Raw genomic sequence first — 27411 nt, forward strand, 5'->3', positions numbered from 1 at the left:
CTAGGCACACAACCAGTGGTTTCATCTGTGCCCAGGTGTTGGTAGCCGGGCTGGGCGCTGGTGGTGCCCGGGTGTGATCCAGGTGAAGCCCTGCAGGTCTGTGTGCCCTCATGCCGGCTGTGGGAGCGCAGACCCAGGCCATAGTGCCAGTGGAGCCGCACAGCCTTGGGGCCACTGCCTGTGAGGAGACACCTCAGCACAGGTGCACAGCAGCAGGGACAGGATGACACCCTGATGGCAGCAGCTGGTTCGTGGGGACACAGGATCACAGAATGGGTCAACTTGGAAGGGACAACAGTGGATCATCTGACCCCTCCCTGCCGACGCCGACATCCATTGACAGAACAAGCTGACGTTGCAAACGGACGAAACAAAGCTCCTAAACAGCCCCACCCTCACCATCTGCAAGCTGAGGTTTGCCATTGGGGCTGGCAAGCCCCACCCTCTCCTGGCCCCGCCCCTTACACCTGCGAACTGAAGTTGTGCGTGGGGAGGGACTTGTGGCGGCACCTCGCACTGTTGGTCCTGCCCCTCGCTGCCTGCAGGCCGACGGCGCGGTCAGGGCTGGGGCGGTGGCTCCGCCCCTTCTCGCCCTGCCCGGGGGGCTCCGCGCTGCGGGTGCCGGCGGTGCTGGGCGGGGCCACCCCAAGCCCCCGTCCTCCCTGGCCCTGCCTGCAGTCGGCGTGGCCCCGCCCCTCGCCGCTTGCGCGCTGCGGTGGCTCCGGGCGGGGCGGCGCGGCCGGGCCGGGGGATGCGGGGAGCGGGGCCGGCCGTGCGGTCCGCCCGTGGGGCGCTGCCGCGGGCCCCGCTGCCGGTGCTGCTGCCGGTGCTGCTGCTAGCCTTGCTGCTGGCGGCGGCAGCGCTGTGTGCGCGGGCGGGAGCCGCCGAGCCCTGCGGCGCGCCCTGCTCGTGCCGCCGCGGCCTGCTGGACTGCAGCCGGCAGCGCCTGCCCAGCGGGCCGGGCCCGCGGAGGATCCCGCCGCTGCCCGCCGGCACCACGGGGCTGTGAGTGAGCGCGGCGGGGCTGCGGGGCCGAACGGGCGGCGGGCTGTGCGCAGGCCTCGGCTTGGCGGAGGCGGGAGATGCGGGCCCGGGGCCCGGCGGCGGGGGCGGTGCGAGGCCCTGGCTGAACGGGCGGCAGGGTTCGGGGCTCGGTGTCCTGATCTCTCTCTATATATAACTCCCTGACAGGAGGGTGCAGCCAGGTGGGGGTCGGGCTCTGCTCCCAAGTAACAAACGATAAAACAGGAAGACATCGTCTTAAGCTGCGCCAGGGAAGGTTCGACATCTGGAGGAATTTCTTCACAGCAGGGGTGATTAGACATTGGAAGGGGCTGCCTAGGGAGGTGGTGGAGTCCCAATCCCTGGAGGCGTTTAAGGAACGATTGGACGTGGCACTCGGTGCCATGGTGTGATTGACAAGGTGGTGTTTGGTCATAGGTTGGACTCAATGATCTTGGAGGCTTTTTCCAACCTAATTAATTCTGTGATTTTGTCCGCGGGGTGTTCGCACGGAGCCCGGAGCGCTGCGGGCAGAGCGGCCTCGGCAGTGGTGCCTGGCTCTCAGGGGCAGCGGCCGGGCAAAGCAGCTGCAGCGGCGCCGTGGAGAGAAGGAGGGTCTAGCCCCGAAGGCTCCGTATGCCGGGGTCCCAGGGCGTAGTTTCACGCTTGTCTTGCCCTACTCTGTGATGGCAACAAGTGAGAGGAGGGTGGAGCACAGGCAGGTTGTGGTTAGTAAGTCACTTATTAATGCCGTTCGGTCCAGGACTTAAAGCTGTTTCAAGTCAGGCTTTGGGACATTGTCTTTTAGGATTGTGCTTGGAAGTGTTCCTTCAAGCAACAGCCTCAGCCGTGTTGTGGTACTTCCTGTTGCTTCTGGTTTCGTCTGCATCCCACTACTGCTGTGCAACTCAGTGGTACTCTCCTTTTCCCTCAGTTAAACCATTGTGGACGCCCCGTGACATTTGCTGCCATTGTTTTTCTAAAGAAATCCCACAAAGCAGTTCAGAGCCACCCTTAGTCTCTGCTTCCAAGTGTTCAATACGACAATGTGCTAAACAGTGTTCACACAGGTCAAGCCTTTGTCCTTTCTTGAGTTTTGCTGTCACAGTCACTGTTGCTTTTGTCACCTTTGGCTACAGCATATTTGGGTGGAAGAGGTGCTGGGATATGAGGGAGATGAAAACTTGCTTCTCTGCACAGAGTTCTTAGTTCCTCTTGGAGTTATCAACCTTCCTAGTTGATAAAAATGACATTATTCCAGACCAAGAGAAAATTAAGCCTGTTGGGAAGGTACTATAAACATACAGACCGCTGGAGTTAACTCCAGGAATTCCTTTAGCAGGACTCAAGAGTCTGATCTGCGTTCAAAACTGGACATGTCGCCTTCTTGCTCCTTATGAGGTTCTGTAGTTCTCTCCTTTTTCTGCACAATCAGCAGTTGCAAATGTTTAAGAGAAAGCATGTGTTTCAGCTTAGAAATACAACAACTTGTGTGTGAAACCTTTGGTGTTTAGAGAGGTACAAAGATACTGTAACTTGTTAGGGAAGTTGTCAGTGTCTGGGAAAGGGAGTTGGCAGTTCATCAAGAGGCTAATAAGCAAAATGATATCCATGCTGTTTGCAGAGCAAGTTTTCAAGCTTCAGCAAATACTTATATCTTTGTTCAAGCTGGTAGAGGGTGTATTGAAAGCTGCTTGGCACAAGGTGCAGTGGGAAGCAGCACAGCTGGCACTGTGCTGTGTTGTGCAATCTGACATGCTGTAAACAATAATAAGGGGATCATAGACTGGTTTGGCCTGGAAGGGACCTAAAAGCTCATCTCATTCCACCCCCTGCCATGAGCAGGGACACCTTCCACTATCCCAGGTTGCTCCAAACTCTATCCAACCTGGCCTTGGACACCTCCAGGGATGGGGCAGCCACAGCTGCTCTGGGCAGCCTGTGCCAGGGCCTCAGCACCCTCACAGCCAAGAATTCCTTCCCAATATCCCATCTATCCCTGTTCTCTGGCAGTGGGAAGCCATTCCCCGTCGTCCTGTCACTCCAGGTCCTTGTTCAGAGTCCCTCTCCAACTCTCTTGTAGCCCCTTTAGGCACTGGAAGAGGCTCTAAAGTCTCCCTGGAGCCTTCTCTTCTCCAGGCTGAATACCCTCAGCTCTCCTATCCTGTCTCCAGAGCAGAGGGGCTCCAGCCCTTGGAGCATCTCTGTGACCTCCTCTGGACTTGCTCTGACAGCTCCACGTCCTCCTGATGTCAGCTTCCCCCAGGGTGGGAGGCAGCTCTGCAGGTGGGGGTCTCATTTGAGTGGGGCAGAGGAGAAGAATCCCCCCCGCCACTGCTCACGCTGGGGGATCAGCCAGGACTTGGGGCCCGGGGGGGGGCAGTTTCAGGGCTGCAGATGCACATTTCTGTTGAGCTGCTCATCCACCAACATCCCCAAGTCCTTCCCAGAGCTGCTCTCAATCCATTCTGTGTCTATTGTGACTTTCAGGATTTTGGCACATGAAGCATGGGTGATGTTTTTTTTCTCTAGGACTACTCTAGCAGTTCTGAGTCTAAATGAGCTTTAATGTTTACCAGCTGTTTAAAATTAATAAAAGCCTAATTTTTCTCACATGATCAAGTCCCTGATGTGCTTTTCTCTATTAGTTCTGTGATAGCATTTCAACTGTCATTGAGGACTAAAAATTTGTCCTTTTCCTAACTCTCAAATTACTTGCAGGTGGTGCTTCCAGTGTGTGTGTTTGTGTGTGTGCAGGTTGGTTTTATTTTCACATTTTGTTTTTCATAAAGCCAGGAGAGCAGAACTTGGTTTTTATAAGTACTCAGGTGACTGTAACTTCATTTTTCCTCTGAAGTTATATATGTTTTGTGGCTAACCTGGTGGGTGATGAAAAGGGTTGTGAAGTTAAGGAGTTAGGAAATATTTTTTTATATGTCTGCCTCTTAACATTAGTTTCTTTAGAGCAAGGAATGCCAGCCCTGTGTGAAGGGTAGCTGTGTGTAGGGGCAGAGGGAAGCACAATGCTGGTGGTCGCTACCTCCAGTCCCATAGTAGTAAGTGTGTTTATATATCCTGGTAGTCAGAGAGACGATGAATAAAAGTAGTTCAGGTATCAGTTAATCAGTTCAGCAAGTTCCATTCGCAGTAGGTTTTTTGGGTGAGCTCGACTGACTGTCTGCATTCTGCATCAACACCTCTACAGTGCCACTGTATGCTCAGCTTGGCTGAATTAAGATCAATCTTTATCATCCATGATCAGTTTGGTATGTGTGTTCTGTCTTATTTGCTTAAGAGATGAGTATCACTTAAGCTCAAAATGAATGTTTAGATTATGTTATATACAATACCAGATGAATCTCTCAAATACAAATTTTGCATGTTTGCTCTGTGTTCTGCACAGCTTGGGCCTCCCAGTTACAGTGCAAAGGCTGCTTAAAGGATGGGGTTCTTTGATTTTGGCTTTTCCAGAGCAAGGGAATTGCGTCTGGTTCTCCAGGATAGCAGGAATCTTAGCTGTGTGATTGAATGATCTCTAAACACAGAAAATCAGCCAGTGTATTTCATTCTGTATTTTGTGATCAGCTGCTCTCTTTGAAAAAGAAAAGCATCAGTAACAGAATGTAGATATAAATAGTGTCAGAACCAGTTTAAATATCAACTATACCAAACTTCTTGAAAGAGGACTTATTGTAGTGAAAACTGTGTTGTAGTCCAAATCTGAGTAATAACAGAAAAATACTTTCCTGTGCTTTCTGAATTAAAATCTTAATTTCTAACTTAGTAATTAGACAGTAGGCTTCTGGAGGGGATAGCTGGATGTTAATACGTCCTCATCACCCAGGCCCCATGGCTGTCAGTGTTTAAGAGGCATTTGGACAGTGTCCTGAATAATTTTAACTTTTGGTCAGGCAGGTGGACTAGAAGGTTGTTGTAGGTCCCCTACCCAACTAAAGTATTCTATGATATTCTTCCTGAAAGCCTTAGAAAAGTCAAGTTTCAGTATTCTTTGCATATTAATCTTGCTTCCAAAATCTGTGTTAGTGCCTGCTAGCTGTGCTTGACACACAGGGTGGTCTGGCTCCGAACCCATGGCCTGGTTTTGCTCATCAGTGGAGTATCTGCACACCTTGAGGGGTGCGTTGTTATCTTCCATGTCCGCTGTCTCCTTCTGCTGTGTGTTGTGCACTGGTTCTTTGGAAACAGCGTGGCTGAGTACTTCCCGCTCTGGTTAAACCCACTGCTCCAAGATTAGACTGTTCAACACTGGCTGGGTGCCTGCATGTTTGAAAAGTCCAGGAAAGTCTACTGCTGGGATTTGGAATCATCTGTCCCTCCACCTGACTATGCCAGGCTCCTGTGGATGCCCAGAGGTTGGGGCTGAGCTGGGTTCAGGGGAATCTGGGCAGCTGGAGAGGGTGTCTTGAGCATTCAGCCCCCTGAGGTGGGAAGCCTGCTGAGGAGCACTTGTTCATACTTGGTTGTTTTTTGTGTTTTTCCTAGCATTTAGGGCTGGCTTAATTACCACGTGCACTGAGGAAGCAGAGCTGCAGAACAGTTCTGCAACTGGCTGCAGTTGTTCTCTTGGTTCCTTTTCTTTTTGTTTCCAAACGCACTTGCTGCTCTATCCGTATAATTTGCATCTTGATGTAATTAAAAGAATACCTTAGTAAATGCCTGACTTGCCGTGACACCCAGGATTTTAATAATTCAATGCTAGAATGGAATCTTTATGCTGAACCTGAGTGGAAGTTAACAACAACTAGCCTGTCAGTTGTCAGTCCTTGCTGTCACTTAGTAGGTTTTGGTCTTACAGATGAAAAATAGTCTGCCAGAGCTCAAGGAATGTTTGGACAATGCTCTCAGGCACATGGTGGAATTTTGGGGCTGACCTGTGCTGGGCCAGGAGTTGGACTCAATGATTCTTGTACGATCAAGTTTGGCCCTCGGTGTATTTGCAGTCAAGCACAGGCCCAAAGGTATTGCAAGAATAGAGGAGTGTGTGGGTGCTGTGGCTGTCCAAACCTGGTCGTCAATGGAAATATTTTTAACTATTCTCATTTACATTTTAATATTCATTTTAACAGATAAATGGTAGTTTTGGTTGCAAAGTGTGATTTTGTCTCCTGCGTCAGCATAGCTGCTGCCTGCCTGATAATATTAAAACTAACCATAATAAATACATACCATGTTACTGCAGCAATGATGAAAGAGGATCAGTGATACAGGACCTTACCAGAGGAGCTCATAGGGAGTGGAACAGCTTTGCTGAAAATAGCTTGTTATAGCTCTTTCCTTGATGTCAGAATTGGAAATGGGGAGGGAAACGTGATGCCTTGCTGCCAGGCTGGAACAACTAGCTGGCATAGAATACCCTGAGCTAGAAGAGACCCATGAGAATCATCGAGTCTAACTCCTAGCCCTGCACAGGACACCCCAAAAATCTCACCCTATGCCCAAGAACGTTGTCCAAATGCTCCTTGAGCTCTAGCAGCCTTGGGGCCCTGACCACTCCCCTGGGGGACCTGTTCAGTGCCCAACCAGTCTCTGGGGGAAGAACCTTTTCCTGATACCCAACCTAACCCTCCTCTGACACAGCTCCAGCCGTTCCCTTGGGTCTTGTCACTGTTCCGAGAGAGCAGAGATCAGAGCTGCCTCTTGGGAGGAAGCTGCAGACCCCAGTGAGTCCTGACCTCAATCTCTTCTTCTCCAGGTTAAACAAGCCAAGTGACCTCAGCCACTCCTTGTATGGCCCCTTTAGGCCCTTCACCATCTTCATAGCTCAGACATAAGCTGTGTCCAGTTATTCCTGCACTTACCAACAGATTTCCAGCTGTGGTGAGGGCACCAGTCGCATTCTGCAAGCATAGTGGCAGTGTCAGGCCTGTTCAGGCACAACAACTCAGGCTCTTGGCGTGAGCTTTGGGTGATTCACCTCTGTGCTGGACTTGTGCCAGCAAAATGTCACACAGATGGGTTGGTTTCACCTTTTGGACTGACGTCTGCCTGTCCTGGTGTGGCTGTGACCATGTTTCCATCAGACCTGATGTTTTTTGTTCCTTCTTTGACTCATGTCATGGACTAGGGGCAGCCTGTGCTCAGAAATGGACCCATCTGTTGCATTTATGCATCAAGTCCAAGGCAGAAGTAAAATACTGTGTAAAGTTACAGCAATGGGAATAGCACCAACACCTAGTGGGAGCATTAAAGCTGGATTTAACGACTCTTGCTCATTGAAAGAGTCCAACTCCTGCATTTGATTCTTATAAGTAAAACCAACTGGTGCTAAGGCATCTATCTGTAAGATTCCCAGCCTCAGGGTTCTCTCCCCTCCAGCTTGTTTGGGAATTGTGTGTATGTTGTTCCTTTAGAATAAGCCTGCCTTGGCTAGTCAGCGTCTTCAGAAAGCTGAGAAAATGGGGATCATGCTACAGGAAGCAGTTCAATAATGGGCATTTTATAAGAAATTACTCTCACGTCCCTACAAAGTTTTTCCTTTTTGCAGTGGACAAGTGTTGTTAATAAAGCACTGGGTTAAAGGAAAAATTCTCTGGTCAGGTACAATCTTCCTTTCAAGAAGCTTTAACAAAAAGTTTTTTGATTCAAACAGAGAAATTGAACTGTTTAGGCTTTTATTGTGAGTGAGCACTAGAACAAGCTCTTTTCTTTAGTGAAGGAGCAATTGTATAATATACATAAATACAGTTTAAAACTTGAGATTGAGTAAAGCACACAGGTTTTGGGTTTGTTGTTTTTGTTGTTGTTTTTTTTATTATTCCCGGAGCTAAATAACTTTTCTTTCTGTTCTCTAGGGATTTAAGTCATAATCATTTATTATCGTCCAACTGGAGCATTGATTTGTCTGTCCATACTCTCCAAGAAGTGTAAGTTGTTTTTTATGAGGATAAATTCTGAAGATATCCTACCTAATTGTAATTAGAATGTTTCATTGCACGTCAAGATACTTGGTCTGACTTGCAGACTATATTCAGTGTAAATTAATTAAAAATGGGTGCTCCATGTTGGCAGCGCATTTCATGTATAAAACTGTTGTGTTGGGAGCAGAAATCTTTCTCATGAAAGATCAGAAGACCAATATTTTTAAAGAGAAACAAGGTGTATTTGTTTTGCTTATAGCTGATTTTAAATGAAAGAGAAGTAATAGTATCCATGAAAATGAGAAAAGCTAGCATGTTTCACTGTTCAAATTGTTCAAATTATTAGTATTTAAGCTCTTGGGGAATCTTTTTTGTCAACTACTAAGTATTACTAATACAGTAAAATTGTCAAATGCATTGATATTAATTATTTCTTCTGTGTACAGAAGGGTTTTTCTCCTCTTTGAAGTGTCAGTAATTTTTTTTTGCCCTCTATTTAAGGAAAATGAATTACAATGAGCTAAGTGAAATTCCGTATTTTGGAGAAACAACTTCCAATATAACTCTCCTCTCATTGTAAGTAATAGCTCATCTGCCTTTTTCTTGTTTAACACATGGGAGAACCATGTTAGAGTTCTGCTATCAAATTGTAGGAAAACATCTTTTTTCTTGAACTACTGGTCATGTAAAGTGTGTCAGGGAATATGTAAGCACTCTTTAAAGAAATACAAATCAGTTAAACAATCAGGTCACCCTAGTTTACCAATAAAATCCAGTCAACCAAGGCAGGCAGCTTTGAAGGGGAGAGATTCAGTCCAGGAATGACACTTCCCACAAGGACCAGCTCATCTATACGCCTCAGAATTTGAATCTGTTTGTATCTCAAGGTGGCAAATAACTCTCGGATTTGCGGTTTTGCTTTAGGAATTAACACATTTGGAAGCATGTGGTGTACGTCCCATTCAGGAGACTCACTAGTACTGTTGGTATACAGAATCCTGTTGCTGTTTCAGCTGTGCAACTGGAAGGATGAGACGTTGTGATAATCATATTTATTGCTGATCTTTTTCAGGGTGCACAATACCATTCCAGAAATAAATGCTGAGCAACTCCAGGTCTACCTTTCATTGGAAAATCTAGATCTTAGTTCTAATCTTATCTCAGAAATTAAAGCCTCTTCCTTTCCACGAATGCAATTGAAGTACCTGTAAGTATGAGTGATGTACCATCTCTGGGATTCCTGGCTCTACAATGATAATGTTGGAGACCTCATTTTCTCTTAAGTTAGTGTCTTAAAGTCAGCATTCTTACACAGCTTTGAGCTGGTAGCAGTACTTAATGGAGCTACAGATGTCTTTGAAATGAAATAGTTTTCATACCAATCTGTATTGCATTTTCCCAAATAACATGGAAAACAGCAACTGCTGTTGTCAGAGTGCAGGTGCATAAGCCATCAGGGACAGGGAATAATTTCTGCCCTGTTTGAGTAGATCACTGTGGACATTGTGTTAACCACATCTAACTGAAACATGGATGTGCAGTAAAAATCAACTCCTCCCTCTGATTCCTTTGGGAAAAAGGATTTAGCTTGGTATCCCAGAATTCACATTTCTCATGTGACTTCACAAGGGTCTTGGATTCTATTAATCAGTGGTTGCTCTGAGGTGCTTGTGCTATTGTGTTCATCAAATTCTCTATGTTCTGAAAGGCCTCTTTCCCTCTTCCTTTCTTCCTTTCTTAGGAATCTGAGTAACAACAGAATAACTACTCTAGAAGCAGGTTGCCTTGATAACTTATCTAGCTCACTAATGGTGATAAAACTGAACAGAAATAGGATTAGTATGATTCCACCAAAGATCTTCAGGTTGCCTCACGTGCAGTTTCTGTAAGTAACAGTCTTGAAAACATCAAAACAACATTTACAGCTGAGCTGTTAATCTCAGCATGTTCTTGACCTTCACACAGTGGTGCTTGTTGCAAGGTGTCTTAATATTTGAATGTCATCTTTATAAAAGGGAACTGAAAAGGAACCGGATTAAAATAGTGGAAAGTCTTACATTCCAAGGACTGGAATCCTTAAAATCCTTGAAAATGCAGCGCAATGGGATTAGCAGACTAATGGATGGAGCATTCTTTGGCCTGGGTAATATAGAGGAATTGTGAGTATGCCTGGTTGTGGAATTTTTTTAGCAAAAAGAAAATGGCTCTGGAGAGTTGTGTCCTGTATGGCTTCCCTTACCTCAAGGCTGTGCTGAGATATTGGTGAAATCATAGGAAAAGAGCATTTTCCCATTATTTTTATGTCATGTCTGGTTACTTCAGAAGTGGAAAGATACCCTTCCCCATTCCTGGAAGTGTTCAAGGCCAAGCTGAATAGGGCTTGGAACAGCCTGGTTTAGTGGAAGGTGTCCCTGCCCATGGCAGGGAGTTGGAACTGGACGATCTTTGAGGTCCCTTCCAACACAAACCAGTCTTGTGATTCCATTATATTGGTCCTCTTTCCAGCTTCTTCCCACCTGGTGATCAAGAACGTTTGCCTCTGTAGTTGCTTTTTGCTGGTTTTCATTTGCAGTCCCCATAACGTGGGGTTGTTCTTTCCTCCGTGACTTTGACAGCGTGAACACAAGGATGTGTGATGCAATTTTAGCAAAAAGCTTCTTTTTTAAAAAGTTGGTTTTGAGAATAGAAATTATAGTTTTGTTTCTCCCTGCAGCTGGTGTTGAGTTACTCAGTTCTTCGTATACTTTAGTTCACTCTTTTTATTTCAATGGGGTTGAAACAATCATGCATTGTGTGTTGTCTAAGGCTTAAACTTAGTAAATAATTTTGAGATCCACAGGGTGAAATTTTGTAAATAGGTGTTTCACTGATTATCTCTTTGGCAAATGTTTTTTCCTTCTAATTCATTAGAGAACTGGAACATAATAACTTAACAGAAGTAAACAAGGGCTGGCTGTATGGGCTGCGGACATTGCAACAACTCTATGTTAGCCAGAATGCCATCACCAGGATCAGCCCAGATGCATGGGAATTCTGCCAAAGACTTGCTGAGCTGTAAGTCCTGGGCTGGTATTCATTGGGGATTGTTGGAATGTTGCAATTACTGATTGGCAAGAATGAATTACCGAAGGAAGTACTCCATTTCCTTGCTAGGCCCATGGTAATGCTGTGTTTTACTTACAAGTATTCTGTTAGAGAAATTGAAACACAATAGTTAATCGAGTCAGATAGTATCTTAATAAATAATCCTCCTGCTTACCTTTAAAGTGTATGTTGAATGTTTCCAGAGACTTGTCGTACAATCAGCTCACTCGCCTCAAGGAATCTGCCTTCGTGGGACTTGGCTTATTGGAGAAGCTAAACCTGGGTGACAATCGCATCAGTCACATTGCCGATGGTGTCTTTAGAGGTCTGACAAATCTTCAAACCTTGTAAGTACAGAAAACTTCAAATGGACATTTCAGTTTAATGCAATTTCAGATTGAGTGGAGCTTTTGGAAGTAGAGGCAATGGATATTGCACTGTGGAAGTCTGAGATCATTGTTGGTGCTGATCTGCCTGCAGGTGTGGTAGGGCTGATAATCTTTTGGCTTGATAAGATGACAGAATTCCAGCCCAGCTAAAACAAACCAACCACTCAATTTTAGTGGTGGTAAGAAACAGCGACTTGGTGACCTTGAGTGCTCAGATGTGTGTCCTGCCGGTTCTGAGAGATGTGGATGCCTTGTGTAAATGCCACTTGTAGAGCAAATAGCTTGAAGCTCTTTATTCCAGAGGGTTTCCTTAGGTTTGGAACCTCAGAAACCAAGGACTGAACTGTTTTGTGTTGTAGAAGGTGTGGTTTAGCCCATCCTGCTCATGTGCTGACCTCACAAACATAACAGGGGATGTCGAGTTGCTCCTTGCTGTTGAAGGCACAGCTTTGCACTTGCCAGGACCTTTCGTGGCAGATCTTGGATATTTCTGAAAAGACCCAGTCCTGTCCCAAGTAGATGTGAACAGTTGTAATTACACTAAACAACAGTACTTGAGAAGGGAGTGAAAGTTTGTAACCCCTCTGTCACCTCATTAAATAAATGCTTAAATAAGCAAACTCACCAGAGAGATTTATGTAAGCAGTCATATTCTGTTAACCTTAATGCAACCTTTTAATGAAATAATTAAACCTGATTTCTTAGACTTAGAGTACCATGAAGAAGAACAAGAGCAGATTAATTAGTAGGTTTTCCTGGGCTCTCAGGGGTGTCAACAGCGAGGGCCTGGCCCTTTGCTTTGGGGCTGGAATGGGCAGGATGGAGGATGTGGAGTGGTGATTAACAAGGCTCCAAGCATTAGTGCCCAGCCAGGCATGAGGAGCCAATTCCTCTCTCACACAATGAGGGGCTTTTCTTTTGGACTGCTCACTCGTTTTGCTGAGTGGTCTGAGTAGTGGAGTGTAAAAATACTTCAAAAAACAAGAGATCCCGTGTGGTTTTAGTTCCATTGTTGGTTGTGTGCTGGTTGTTTGGCGCTACGGCTGTGGTGTAAATATTTCTGTATGTTCAGCTCCTGCCACTCTGCAGTGTAGGAGAATAAACTGTAAAACTGTACACTAACTGCAAGTTAGGATTGCAGATGTATCTAAAAATAGCACTGAAGTTTGGAAGTTTTACATATTACCACATCATTTACTTCATGATACTGTGAGCAGTTTGGCATTTATATTCTCCAGCACTCACAGTCTAACATTCTGAAGCAGACCTTGAGATAATTCTAGAAATGTATTTTAAATCACAAGAATTAGCAACTTGGAAATAAATTTGGCATATTATTCATCTAGTCATTATTAGTTCAGCTCCATGTTGGGTACCTTAGCTCGAATAATTTTCGAACAGGAAAAGATTTGATGTGAACAAGTTTCAAGGCCATATTTGTTTAGACCTTGTGATGCGTGAAATATGAAATTCTTTTATTTTTGTCCTAAACTTGGAAGTGTATAAATACAAATTGTGGAAGTGACTGCTGTGTATGGTTTTAACAAGACTTCTATATTTCAAAGTAAGAAAAATAAGAAAACAGTGTGTTGCCAGTGATGGTATCCTGGAGGTTGATCCCGGTCTCTTCCACGATGGTGTTCTACACAGTTTGCAGTCTCACATACGGGAAAGTAGATACTTCATTTTTCCCTCATTAGCACGGGGAAAGAAGTGTTTTTATGAGTGATATATACAGTTGCCTGTGTAGGCAGCTAGTTTTATGTCAGTTGACTCATTTGGAAGCTTTGTCTAGCTTCTAGTTGCATAGAATATCTGGTAGAGCACAGTGCAGACTATATATATATATATATTTTATATATATATATATATAAAATATATATATATTTCCTTTAAACACACTCCTCTTTGTGCATGGTGGTATCAACACAGATGCTCTTGCCTCAGTCCATGCCATTCAGGCTAAAAATGCAAGTTAATTTATTTCATCTTCTCTCTAAAAAGCGTTTAATCCTCTCCAAACTGTATTGCTCTGTTGCTTTTGCTTTTTGGACCTCTCTTCTCCATGAGAGGTTGAAGTGCTGTGCTGAGGTCAGTCAGAAATCCCATTAGCTGATAACGAGATTTGTGAGCAGAATATCAACTTCGTTTTGAAAATCCACCATGGTGCGCCTGGCAGGCCCGTGCTGTAACCTGGGTGTAATCCCTTAATATGCTAATGCTGGTATAAGCCTGTTACTCATGAAGATTAATGCTGCTGGTGTATTGGTTAATTCCCTTACGTGAACCAACTTGCTTCAGGAGCCTCTCCCAGCTCCTGGCAAATAGTCCATCACATGACAAGTGCTGGTCAGACCGGGGCTTTCCGTAAATGCCACATCAAGAAGTTGTGCTGCAGAATTTGTTTGTGGTTCTGGCTGCAGCACTTACCATGAACAGTTTTCCCTGTTGCACTTCTGAAGTAAGAAATTCATCTCCTGACAAGCTTAGTTTTCTAAAAGATTTGAGACCTTCCAGGTGATGCTGTGCTAGAGCCCCATACCTGGCCTGTCTTCCTCAGCTCACCACTAGCCCTGGTCACAGTGATGTTCCAAGGCTTCTTTCTAAGAAATGTCTTCTCCTGCAGGGACTTGCGGAACAATGAGATCTCCTGGGCCATAGAAGATGCAAATGAAGCTTTTGTGGGACTCAGCAGGCTGGATAAACTGTATGTATAACAAACTAGGGGAATGACAGCACTTCCCAGGCATGCAGAGAGGGAGAGTACAAAATATTAAGTAATTGTAAATCAATGACATGAGGCAGAAAGCCTTTCTCACAGTGTTGCCACTTGTGTGCCACAACCTCTTGATATAGTCCTGGGTTCCTTGTTCAGGAGCATCGGATCCATGCAGCACTGGATTTCCTTACAGCACCAAATTGATGAGATTAAGTATAAATATTTGACTGCATTTATAATTGAATACCTCACTCCCTCTGTGTGATGATTGTCACTTTTTGTGCTTCTTTGGTTTGGGTGAGAGTTACTGCGTATCAAAAAAACAGCCCCAAAACACAAAGTATTTTTGAGCAAATTTGAAACACTATTACATTAACAAACTTTTCAATACTTAGACTGTGCACTTTCCATCCAGTGCCACGTGCTTTGTAGGCAGCTCCATCCTGTGTAGTCACAAATGTTGCTTATAACAAATGGCCTGGTGTGAGGGTGCAGTCCGGGAACTTGTGTGGTGGTAGCAGGTTGGTCTTAGGAAGTTACTGCTTCACTCCCAAGTTCTACTTAGTGCTGTTTCATCCTCCTGACTTAAGTTATCTTCTGACACATTTCTAGCCCAAATCTCTAAGTTGAAAATAGAAAAGAAACCCTGTTCTCTGGAAAATTATTTGAGCCTTTAAGCTAAGAAAAGTAGTATTTAATCCTTTATCTCAGCTAGAATTAGAAAAAAAATGTAGTTAAGCATCATAGGGAACTTCTTTTGGGCCTCGTTTGTGAACTCATATTGACATTCAGACTGGTTTCTGGGCCTTTGTTTTCAGAATCTTGCAAGGAAACCAAATTAAGTCAATTACCAAAAAAGCATTCTCTGGTCTTGAAGGACTTGAACATCTGTAAGTATTTTAATTTGTAAAACTCCTAATTATTTGCCAACTTCAGTCTTGTGTTCTCTGTCATATTTTCAAGAATTTAACTGAAGGCAGCATATGAAATCACACTGACTCGTTATTGTGCTCTTTGCTTAACTTACAGAGATTTAAGCAACAATGCAATAATGTCCATCCAAGAAAATGCCTTTGCTCAGGCTCAGCTGAAGGAGCTGTAAGTTCATGACAATTATTTAGAGATTCTTTACAAGCCCTACCTTGGAAAGAATCCTTCAGCCATTGTAGGGTTGGTTGAAGTTGTCTGAAGTGTGTCTGCTTTCATTATGAAATATTTGCAGCAATGCTGGTAAATTATCAACTCAAAGTTGGTGGCAGTATATTTAGATTTAAGGTTTGATAAAATCTTCACCTGCATTTCCTTAGTTGCAATTAGTAGGAGTTAATTTTTTTCTTGCCATACAATTAAGCTTTTCCTATCCTATGATTTTGCAGCAAGCTCAGCACTGCATGTAGACAGTGAACAAAAGAATTCATCAGGAACCTCTCAGGGGGATTAGCAAACCCTGTGTTTTTTCTTCCTGTTTTTGCGGGCTAGGGAAAGGTTTTAAAATTCACAGCTAGACAAGAGTTTTTATGTGCTCAGTAGATGTTTAAGCCGATAGGGTCTCTTGTGGTCTTCAGACATCTGAAGTAGTAAAATGTGAAATGACCTTCACACCCAAGACTAATTCTACTGTAATGCAGTCCTTTCTGTGAGATAAAGTCTCTGACTGTTGTGTAATCCGGTCTAAAACTGCTATTCCATTAATTAACCTTGGCCAGATGAACTTAGTCTGCGAGATCTGCCAGTGTGAGGAGACAATTTCAGATGTTAAAGACTTCTGTTGCCTTCTCTGATGTATTTTAAAAGTGATGAGTCATTGATATGTACAGGCAAAAAGCAGGATGGAATCCTGGCTTGTTTGGGACCTCTCTTCTCCCATTACTGGAGTCCTCTTAGAACAGATCACTTCTCGTTAAATGCTGGAGTGTCTCAAGTCAGTCATACACATACATAATATTTAGGAGACTTTGAAAGCAGGTGGTAGGAAAGAAGAGACCCATCATTGTTTCCTGTTGGTAGTTTTTCTGTGGAGCAGAGAAAATGAGCTGCAGTTGATACCTGTATGAAACAAATCACTTTTGGCCTTAAATATTTATCAGCTGGCATTAAAATGAGAATTGAGGCCTCTGCTCATTTCGTAATGGCAGGTGTGTTTAGTTTGAAACATGGAGCTGGTCTGCAGTGTTATGTTCCTTTTAATTGCTTTAAAGAGGGATGAGATAATTGTAAAGACAGGCTTAGTGGTTTTGGGATGGTTTTTTTAGAAGTTGAAACTCTACGTTTATATTCTCCAGGATTAAAATGAAATGCAAGATTTTAATGCTGACATAGAGGGACCGATTCTAGCATAAGTAGCTAAGATTTTGTAATAACTACCCATATGTGTAAAACAGTACTGTAAATCTGATGTTTCTGTATGTATATGCTTTAAATTGCTTTGCTACGTGAAATCACATGTACACATGTGAAATAAACTTCACTCACCCTTTTGTTTTGCCCTGTTTCTGCAGAGCGTTGAACACAAGCAGTTTGCTTTGCGATTGCCAGTTGAAATGGCTGCCCCAGTGGCTCAGTGAGAGCCATTTACTGCAGGCTGTAAATGTCAGCTGTGCTCACCCTGAGTGGTTGGCAGGACAAAGCCTTCTCAGTGTGGACCCCGATGACTTTGTCTGTGGTTTGTATTTTTAGTGACTTTTGATACAAAAACACAGTAACACAAGTCTTGTAGCTGAAATCAAGCTGTAATGCTGGGGAGGTACTTGGTCCTGGCCATGGTGCCCGTGTGTGCCCATGTACATCACTGAGTCTGCTCTGAGTTTGGGGTTTAGTTCTGCATCTCTTCGCTCTGTTTTGTGGTGCTTGAGCACTGAAGTTAACCCAAGGGAGTAGTGTGGTTGAGACCGCATTGGTTTTTATATTTAGCTTACTGTTAAAAATGGATTATGCTTCCATTCTCCCTGCTTATGTCTACCTTTAGCTTTGCGAGGTCTGTTTTGACACTTCCTTCCTGGTTCCTGCCCATACCAGCAGAATATTGTAGAATCATAAAATGGTTTGGGTTGGAAGGGACCTTAAAGATCATTCAGTTCCACCCCCTGCCATAGACAGGGACACCTTCCACGAGACCAGGTTGCTCCAAGCCCTGTCCAACCTGGCCATGAGCTCTTCCAGGGATGGGGCAGCCACAGCTTTGCTGGGCAAAAATTAGAGTAGTTCAAGCTCGGGCACATTTTCTGGTGCTCCATATCTGTGATGTTTATGGTGGTCTCAAACTCTGCCCAGAGCCTGGGTGAAGTCTGTGGCAGGCCTGGAATTAGTCTGATGTTCCCTTTTCCTGGTGAGCAGTCTTATAACAGTTATTTGTTTATATGCAATCCTTTCATTGCTTTGGTGTCAAAGGCTACAATAATAATCATGTAGGTGCAAGCACCCACTTCTCCACTCCAGTCCCACCATGGTGGCGTGTGACAGAGCTCTGTGTGTGTCTATGACAGTGTCTTTGCTGAAGTAATGGATATGGAAGTCACTTTCATTGAGTGGGATGAGATGGTGAACTGCCAGCTCTTTATGCTTTGTACTTGTAGAACTTGAAGGCTCTTCAGGATATTTAAACTATCTGAAAGTAAGTTTCAGTCCTTCATAAAATGGCCTGGCTCTTCAGCTGAGCAGGACTTTTGAGTGTGATCTAAATATAGCAAGTTTCAGACAGTTGGACAAAAGGCAGGGCTGCTCAGCACTGCACTTCCACACTGATTGTTTTCAATGCTGATTCTTCTGCCTCTTTCACAGCTTGATTTCCAGCTCAAAACAACTGAACTTGTGCACCTCAAGCAGGACATCTGTTCCCAAAGTTTTGGTTTTGCTTACATTGTGTTTTGAGTGAGTTTTCTTGCAATATTAGTTCAACTTTAAGACAAAAAGTAGCTAATCTTGGTGCTTTTCTTTTCAGATAATTTCCCCAAACCGCAGATCAGAGTCCACCCAGAGACCACAGTAGCCCTGCGAGGCACAAACGTGACCCTGATGTGCACTGCTGTGAGCAGCAGTGATTCACCCATGGCCACAGCCTGGCGCAAAGACAGCGAGGTCCTCTATGATGCAGAGGTTGAGAATTTTGTCAGGTACCAGCAGCAAAGTGGGGAGGTGCTGGAATACACCACTGTCCTGCACCTCTTCAATGTGAATTTCACTGATGAAGGGAAATACCAGTGCATTGTCACCAATTACTTTGGCTCCAATTATTCCAACAAAGCCAAGCTGACTGTCAATGGTAAGTGACAATGGTAAAAAAGGAGAAGCACTCTGAACATAAAACTTCATTTAAGTAGCTACAAGTTTGTTTTTCACTAAAGCTGGGCCAAAATAGTCTTGCAGATCTCAATGGGATTTAGAAGTATCACACACATTATAAAGCTGGAAAGAAGTGATTTTTCTTCTTCTTTGTTTTTGTTTGGGCTTTTTTGTTTTTGGGTTTTTTTGTGGATGAAAAGCCTCTATTCACTTTTTGAAAGTGGTTTCAAAGTGGCAGTTATCTCCCATGCTTTAGTAGAATACAATTAGTTGTTCATCTAGTTAATTGGAGGTGGAATTCTTTAAACTAAAAGCTCCCTCTACTGTCTCCTCAGAACTCAGCACCTTTCCCACATGTTTGTAAAACTGGGGAAGACTCATCTGAAAATAAGTGGCAAAAACTCTGAGAAGTCAAAAGCGAAGTCCTTTTTTTACTTTTAGCCATCATTGTTCCATTTATTTTGAGGGAAGGGGAGGTACAAAGACAATATTCATATCAGTCAGCAGACCACTCATCCCCACAGTACCTCAGAGCAGAGGTGATGAGGTGGAAGCTTACCTTCCCTGTTTGCAAGAAAGAAAAACATGGCAAAAACTTTTCCCTCTATTCTTCCTGCGAGAAATCATCTTCTTCACATCATTTTAGAGGAACTTAATGGCTTTAAACTGAAATAGAGTAGGTTCATATTGGATATTAGGAAGAAATTTCTCCCTGTGAAGGTGGCGAGGCCCTGGCACAGGGTGCCCAGAGAAGCTGTGGCTGCCCCATCCCTGGAAGTGTTCCGTGCCAGGTTGGACGGGGCTTGGAGCAACCTGGGATAGTGGAAGGTGTCCCTGCCCATGGGCATGTATTGTCTTTAGTGTCCCTTCCAACCCAAAGCATTCCGTGATTCTATGAACACTGTACATACTGTATTTAAATTTTGGAAGAAAGGCTCTTAGAAATAATCACTGAAAAATTACGCAGTTCTTCAGAAGAATCTGCCCCCCTCTCTTACGGAGTGTTTCAGATATGTTTTCAAATTTTCTCTCTGCTGTGGAGCTTTTGCAGCATTTTACCTGATACTGAAAATGCTGAATCTATGTCCCCCTTTCATCCAGAGCTCCCATCTTTCCTGAAAACCCCCATGGATCTCACTATCCGCACCGGGGCAATGGCCCGGCTGGAGTGTGCTGCTGAGGGCCACCCCCCTCCACAGATCTCCTGGCAGAAAGATGGTGGCACAGACTTCCCTGCTGCAAGAGAGAGGAGGATGCACGTCATGCCTGAGGACGATGTGTTCTTCATTGCAAATGTGAAGATGGAAGACATGGGGATCTACAGCTGCATGGCCCAGAACATTGCAGGGGGACTCTCGGCCAATGCTACCCTGACTGTGCTGGGTAAGTGTGACTGGCCTTTGCTGGCAGATGGATCCCTGCACATCTGCAGTGGAAGTGTAGCTTAGCTGTAAGTAACAAGTTGAAATTGTGGAGAATGAAGTTAAAATGCAAAGAGCAGCACTTGGTGTGATGTTTACACAGTGAAGCTTTAGAAGCTGAGTTGCAGAGCTGCCCGTTGGAGTTAGTGTGATCTTTGCAGGGAGCTGAGGGGCATATCTCAGTCCAGCAGTGTAGATTAGGCAAGGAATTTGTGTTGCCTTAGAGCAAATTTTGTCACAGGTAACAAACTTGCCACCAAGAAGACCAGTGAGATCTTGGGATGCACGAGGAAGAGCATTGCCAGCAGGTCAGGGAGGTGATCCTGCCCCTCTGCTCAGCCCTAGTGAGGCACATCTGGAGTGCTGTGTCCTGTTCTGGGCTCCTCAGGACAAGAGGGCCCAGAGTTCCTGGAGCAAGTCCAGCAGAGGCTATGGAGATCATGAAGGAACTGGAGCATCACTCTTACAAGGAAATGGTGAATGGTTGGACTTGATAATCTTAGAGGCCTTTTCCAACCTAAATGATTTCATGATTCTATGAAAGGCTGAGGGAACTGGGGCTGTTCATCCTCGAGAAAAGACGGCTGAGAGGGGCCCTTATCAATGTCTGTCCGTGCCTGCAGGGAGGGGTCAGAGGATGGACCTGGCTGTGCTTGGTGATGCTCAGCAATGGGACAAGAAGCCATGGGCAGAAACTGATGCACAGCAAGTTCTGCATGAATGTGAGGAAGAACTTCCTTACCATGTGGGAGCAGACTGCCCAGAGAGGAGGGTGTGGAGTCTCCCTCACTGGAGATGTTCCAGAACTGTCTGGATGCAATCCTGTCCCACGTGCGCTGGGATGACCCCGCTTGAGCAGGGAGGTGGGACCAGATGACCCACTATGGTCCCTTGCAAGCTGACCCATCCTGTGAACTGTGCTGAGTAATAATGGAAGGTCAGTTCCTTCCAGAGTGCAGCATTTTTTGAAGACACTGACTTTTAACATTATGGCCAAATTTAGAATTGGACTGGCACAGATTTCCCAAAGCAACTGCGGCTGCCCCATCCCTGGAAGTGCTCGAGGCACTTGGATGGGGCTTGGAGCAACCTGGTCTAGTGGAAGGTGTCCCCGTCTATGGCAGGGGATGGGACAGGATGATCTTAAAGGTCCCTTCCAACCCAAATGATTATAGGATTCCATGATTCTTTGAAGTTATCTTACAATTTCACTTTTTGTCCCAGAAACTCCTTCCTTCATGAGGCCCCTGGAGGACAGGACAGTGACCCGAGGTGAAACTGCTGTCCTGCAGTGCATAGCTGGTGGCAGTCCTGCCCCTCGCCTCAACTGGACCAAGGACGATGGTCCCTTGACAGTCACCGAGCGGCATTTCTTCGCTGCAGCAAATCAGCTCCTCATCATAGTGGATGCAGGACTGGAGGATGCTGGGAAGTACACTTGCATCATGTCCAACACGCTGGGCACTGAGCGTGGCCATATTTACCTAAATGTCCTGGCTTCCCCCAACTGTGATTCTTCCCAGAGTGCCATTGTCCATGAGGAGGACGGCTGGACAACAGTAGGGATCGTGATTATCGTTGTTGTGTGTTGTGTGGTGGGAACGTCCTTGGTGTGGGTTATTGTCATCTACCACATGAGGAGGAGGAATGAAGATTACAGCATCACTAACACAGGTTAAGTGTAAAATCAACAGTCTCTGGTCCTGTTTTTATTTCAAAACACTTGAAATTTCTGGATTTCATTACAAATCGATACAAAAGAACTGAAGATTTCCTTCCAAAATCCCTTCAGGGATTTGCTCAAATTCCTCCATTGCAGAGGTTCTTTTCAATGCCAGAAGTGTGCTGATTCTATTCCTTATACACTAGATTTGCCCTACATTGAGGGAAAACAGTAAAGTTCAGAAGTAAATATTTGAATAAACTTAGAAATATTTTCAGGGTCTGGAATAATAGCTGTAAATTTTCTTTCTGGCCCTGTCAACTTTGAACTGGCCAGCCAGATTCGTAATTACTGAGGTAGAAAAAAGATACTTACATGTGAATTGAAATTCTGGATGTTCTTGTTAATGTGGGGAATAGTGCTGGTAATACCTTGAAATCTTCACACTGTTTAATGTTGCCAATGTTAATTCTGCCTTGCAGAGGAGATGAACCTACCTGCTGACATTCCCAGCTACCTGTCCTCCCAAGGGACACTGTCTGATCCCCAGGAAGGCTACAGTAACCTGGAGGCAGGGAGCCATCAGCAGCTGATGCCTCCAGCTGGCAGCTACGTGCACAAAGGCACAGATGGTAAGCAAAGCCCTCAGGTGTGTTACCAGTGCCTCAGCAGGATGCCAATGCACAGTCTCATCCTCACAGCTAAAGTGTCAAGATAGATCTTTATCCTGTTTCTTTCCTTTGGTATCTCAAGAGCCCAGGCAGAAGAGGTGGAAATAGATTTTGCTTGGAAGATGACTAGCTGTGCCTCCTGTCCTTGGTATAAAAGTCCTGCTTCTGCCAGACACCTAGCTGGCTTGTTACAAGCATAACTAAGGGGTCTGCACTATTTCCCTACCTTGTTTGGACAATTTTCTGGTTTCTCGTGTCACTGAGCTTACAGAGATGCTTTCTTTGCCATCAAAATGCTGAGGACTCATCACTCATTATATAGCCTGGCTTGAAAATTGATCCTCAGTGTAAGTTTTTCACACCTATCCATGACCCCTCCAGTCCAGTCCCACTGCATTAGAGTCTGTCTCAGGAAGGGATTGAGAAGCAGCTCGTCTCAGGAAGGAGTAGAGAAACAGCTCATCTCAGTGACCAGTTTATCATCAGCTCTGATGTGTGTGAGCATGCAGGGACAAGTCAAGTCCAAGATGGATGTGGGCAGGTATCCCGGTTTAATCCCAAGGCTGTTTCAGCCTGGTGCCCAAGCTGGCTGGACCTGCATAGAGCTCTTTTGCCCATGAAATAGGGGAACATGTCCATGGTTCCCCTGGTCAGCTTCAGAAAGGCACTGCTGTGGAGAATTTGGGTGGGGGGAGTCTGGGGGGTTTCTCATGTGACCTCTCAAGCCGAGTACTCTGTTACTCCCTTAACTGTAAAAAGACCCTTCAATTTGTGCTGCTGTAATAAATGATCATACCAGGACATAAAGCCTATGGAAATCTGGCATCCTCATCCTTTTTGAGAGTATTTTATTTTTCTGTTGTGTTCATCAGGTGTTGCAGCACCATTAGTGATCTGCTCAGATTGTTATGACAATGCCAACATCTACTCCCGGACCCGAGAGTACTGTCCCTATGCCCTCATCACTGAGGAGGACCCCCTGGATCAGACACTCCCGAATCTCATGGTGCAGATGCCCAAGGAAACGTACACAGCACGCACCCAGAAGGAAAGCAGTGCTCTGGATAATCTCTTAGCAGACAGAGACATGCCTGTCTTCCTTACCAGCCATGACAAAAAAAGTGATAAGAAAATCTCCCAGCAGATTATTGGTGAGTGTCCACTTTTCCTTTTGTTGCTTTGTATTCCCTGATAAGTTTGACTTTCGTTGTGCTGCCCTTCACTATTGACACACAGCTAATCCTTCAAGTGCCAGTAGTTTGTGGAGTAACTCGCGTTTATTAACCACTTGTTCTCCAAATACCCATGTTGCATCAGCAAACAACAGCTTTCATCCAGCACCTGAGATTGAAGAGGGTGATGTTAAAAAGATGGAATTTCTTAATTTGCAGGTTTAAGTTTGTAGAATGTGAGCCTTTGCTTATACTGCAAGGGCATGTGTTAACCGAAAGTTGGAGCTTCACATAAGAAATTCAAATAGCCTTTCTGTTTGAGCTGGCCTGAAGTTCAAAGAACTCCCTAAATTGGTTATTTTTCTGTTGACTTTCTTCCAGATCACCTTTTTAAAAATTCACTCTGAAGCTCTGTGTGTTTCTGGTTACTGTAAGAGATTGCTGGAAATGGAGAGCGTCCAGTAAAATATACTCTCAAAAACAGAGAAAATCATCTTGGAACAATTGTTACTGCTGAGTCACAGAGCTCAAATCTATTTAAAATCCGAGTGTGACTGATCTCTGCTCTCTGTGAGCAGTGACAGTACCCAAGGGAACAGCTGGAGCTGTGTCAGGGGAAGTTTGGATTGGGTATCAGGAAAAGGTTCTTCCTCCAGAGGGTGGTCGGACACTGAACAGGCTCCTCAGGGAATGGTTATGACCCCAAGGCTGCCAGAGCTCGAAAGGTGTTTGGACAACGCTCTCAGGCACAGGGTGGAATTTGTTGAGGTGTCTGTGCAGGGCTGGGAGTTGTACTCGATGATCCTTGAGGGTCCCTTCCAAGTTAGGATATTCCTTGATTCTATCAACTTTCTCCCGTTCATCTTCTAATTTTTATCCCTCAGAGCCCTTCCAGGTTCCTCTGTGGGGAGGCAGCAAAGACCTGGCTTGCTCTCACCCGCAGTTCCTGCACCATCCATTGGCCCATGAGGCCCCGCAGCGGCTCCGGAGCGACGGTGTCACCAACAGTGACCGGGACCAGGCATCGCCCAGACCGTGCCACAGGCTACGGGAGCAGAATTTTGATTTTAACAGGACACGGAACATTCATGACCACAGTGAAACCACATAAAACACTCACAGAGCCTTGAAAGCAAATCCAGATTGACTGACTGTATTTACTACCTCAGGACTAACCCTAAGGCCAAAGATGCTCGTGTATGTGTCTGCAGTTACTGAACAGTCAGACTCTCTTGGAGGAGGTGACACATGCCCTTTCTTCTGCGATTTCTTCATTGGAAAATGGGAATGTGCACCAGAGAACACGTGGATAATTAGTGCCATCTACAAAAATAGCATTAAAACGTGGATTGTGTGATGCTGGAAGCAGCCTTTGTGGTGGTGCATGCTTTGGAAAGCTCTCAAGAACGTGTGTAGCTATTTCACAGTGCTTTGTCTGCTTGGGAACAAACCATCAGGGCCTCCTCATGGAATTCCCCAGGAACTGTAAGCATAAAACTCTTGGCCAGCTTTTTCTTCCTTAGATTGTTGGCAGGTGTCTGTTACCAGTGTAAGTTTGGGGCTTGTTTTCTTCTATGAATAATGGACTCTAGTTGTAAATAAACTCACATTTATAAATATTTTGTATACCCTAAGCATATAAACGTGTTGGCTGCAATGTAAATTATTTTTTATTATGCCAAAGTATGAATCATACTGTTAGTCTTGACAGCTGTGTATTAAGCCATATGGGGAGCTTGGGGGGACCGAAAGCTTGTTTGTGAGGGAATAGAGCTGTCTTTGTTTTGAAAAGAAGTGCATTTACTTATAGATATGTGGTAGAACTGTGATACTGATGAATTTCATTGTTGCCTACAACTGTGTGCCTGGCTGCAAGCTGATCCATTTCATGACATTAGCAGAATTTCAAGGTTTATCTAAGCTTTTCTCTTTAAAAAACCCCTTAATATTGTGTATGTTGAGAGGGTTTCCATATTTTTCCTAGCTGACAGTTAAGTGAACTTTTAAAAAGAATGTTGTGATGAAAAGCATGAGGTAAATTGGGAGAGCACTTGAAAAATACTTATTTCTTCTGCATAGCCAAAGTCATGCGGAGTTTAAAACATTGCTCCTTTTCTGTTGTAAAATGTCAGGCTAAATTGTTGAACTAATAGTTCCCTTAAATCTTAGTGTGGCCAAAATGTTTAAGTATTTGACAGGTGGGAAATTAGGCAATGCAGGGAACCCCTCACTACTGAAAAATCTTGCTGAGACAGAGGAAGTTCCAGTGAGATGTGCCTGACAAAATGAGGAAGAACAATGACATTATGAAGACTCCCTGAAAAATTCTTTCTTTTGGGAAAATGCCCCTTTTTGTAGAAGGTGTTAAAAGACTCCTCAGGGATGGGTTTTCAGCAGGTACATTGTGCTCTGTGGTCATGCCCTCAGAGTGAGGTGCTTCCTTCGTGGTCACTGCTGCCTGCTTTGGAGCTGTAGGATTTGTACCCAAATAAAACCATCTGTGTGGTATTTTTATAATGACTGAGACCCCTTTTTGGCCCAGCTCTGTTGTAGGTATGTGAGAATTCCCATTGATCCATTCCTGGACTGAAGGGTTTGTGACTCAAGTGACAGGGGTAGTTGTGCAGAATCACAGCTGAATTTAGAAACTCCGGTGAAGTATTTGAGTAAATGAGTGGGGAAACACTGGGCATAATGATGCTTTTCCCGCAGCTCTTTGGACAGGAATAATAGTCAATTCTTTGTAAATGAGCAAGTATTTTCAAGGGCTCTTCCCATGCTCTCAAAGCCAGTGTGGCTGCTTTGGTAGCCAGCAGCTTTAGTGAGAAGGGGATCCAATTGACCTTTACCTTTGGGTAAAATAGAGAGAAACACAGGTGTGTAAATTTTTGGATTCTGACAGGTGAAATGCTTTAATACAATTAAAAAAAAAAAAAAAAGAATCTTAAGTTAACTTCTTTCTGGTTTTATTTCCTTCAGGCTTTTCCTTCCCAGACAGCATTTAAGGCACAGTGCTTATTCTGGATCCGAAGTGATCCCTGCTGCAGGGACCCAGCACTGTCAGTTTGAATCCAGATGAGAAAGGTCATGTCATGAAACTATGACAGCAGCAAAGCCTTATCCTTTTGGGTTGCTCTCTCAGCTGGTCACTCAGGCTACTGGGACAGGGTGCTGCTGGCATGTGCAATTCCCAGGAGTGAGAGAACAGCATCCCTGCTGCTGGCAAATGCTTGTTTCTTTTTCTTTCGTTCTCCTTTCTCTTTGGAGGAGCTGAGCTCACACAGATCTGTCATAGTGCAGCTGGCAGTGTCCAGACCCTGGGAGTACTTGGGGTACAAGTCCCTGGAACAAGGGAATTCCCGTTAAGTCAGTGAGACCTGCTTGGCCCGGACCAGGGCTTTAAAATCACTGCTGTCTGCACCAGGACTGTGCTGGCTGTCAGAGAGTACAGCTAAAGCTGCTCCAATTTCTGTGAGAGAGTGGCCTATAAAAATTGCCATCCTGAATTAAGACATTTACATCCTTCCATAAGCATTTAAAGTCCATAAGCTGGTTGTAAATAGCTGATGCTTGTAAGTAGATGACAATTTGCTGCACTGTGGAAAAACTTCTTTGGTAGACTTGGAGGAAAAAAAATCATGTGTGTTGTCTTTCCCCTTTGCAGAGGGGACAGAGTGGCCTTTCTTTTTTCCGTAAAAACAAGCCATTTCCTCAATCAATGCCAAAGCACTACCGGTACAGGAACTGAGGGTTCAGAAGGCAGCAAGAGCAAAGCTGCTTCTCTTCCCTCTTGCTATTTCCTAGTGTCTATTTATATTTTTTTCACATCAGAATGTATATTTTGTATAGCGTATGTAATATATGTTTGTCTATTGTAACATACGTCAAATCAATAAAATGCTGTACACATTGAGCATTCAGTGTAACTCTGTTAGTTTGCAAATTGAATAATTATATTTTATCCTATGATATTTAATTTTCATGGGGTTAAAAATAGAGTAAACTTTGCTAACTGGACATGATCCTGGGACTCTGAGATTTGGACAAGGTGATCTCCAGAGGGTGATTCCATCTCAACCATTCTCTGATTTTGTGATTCTCATTTCAGTTTTCCTGCAGGAAGTACTTGTACCC

The 27411-nt window shown here is 44.6% G+C and overlaps 1 protein-coding gene across 1 annotated transcript; it reads left to right on the plus strand.

Moving 5' to 3' along the window:
• The first annotated feature begins 899 nt into the window (after window positions 1–899).
• LRIG2 (leucine rich repeats and immunoglobulin like domains 2) lies at window positions 900–27190 on the plus strand. The gene is made up of 18 exons (XM_048327914.1): window positions 900–1005; window positions 7815–7886; window positions 8382–8456; window positions 8953–9087; window positions 9622–9765; window positions 9896–10039; window positions 10791–10934; window positions 11168–11311; window positions 13980–14060; window positions 14891–14962; window positions 15102–15170; window positions 16571–16734; window positions 18010–18330; window positions 19452–19733; window positions 20996–21445; window positions 21917–22066; window positions 22978–23256; window positions 24162–27190. The coding sequence occupies exons 3-18, from the start codon at window positions 8386–8388 to the stop codon at window positions 24386–24388; spliced, it is 2877 nt and encodes a 958-aa protein (XP_048183871.1). The 5' UTR covers window positions 900–1005; window positions 7815–7886; window positions 8382–8385; the 3' UTR covers window positions 24389–27190.
• The last annotated feature ends 221 nt before the right edge of the window (window positions 27191–27411 follow it).

Source organism: Corvus hawaiiensis, chromosome 24, assembly GCF_020740725.1.
Source record: "Corvus hawaiiensis isolate bCorHaw1 chromosome 24, bCorHaw1.pri.cur, whole genome shotgun sequence".
Taxonomy (NCBI): domain Eukaryota; kingdom Metazoa; phylum Chordata; class Aves; order Passeriformes; family Corvidae; genus Corvus; species Corvus hawaiiensis.

What these genes read in the sequence shown, in the direction of transcription:
- LRIG2 (XM_048327914.1), top strand. Translation starts at nt 8,386, where the DNA reads ATGAATTACAATGAGCTAAGTGAAATTCCGTATTTTGGAGAAACAACT. An exon ending in CAGGCTCAGCTGAAGGAGCT is followed by an intron (nt 15,171 to 16,570) that starts GTAAGTTCATGA and finishes CTGTTTCTGCAG; the next exon opens with AGCGTTGAACACAAGCAGTT. An exon ending in CCCCGATGACTTTGTCTGTG is followed by an intron (nt 16,735 to 18,009) that starts GTTTGTATTTTT and finishes TTTTCTTTTCAG; the next exon opens with ATAATTTCCCCAAACCGCAG.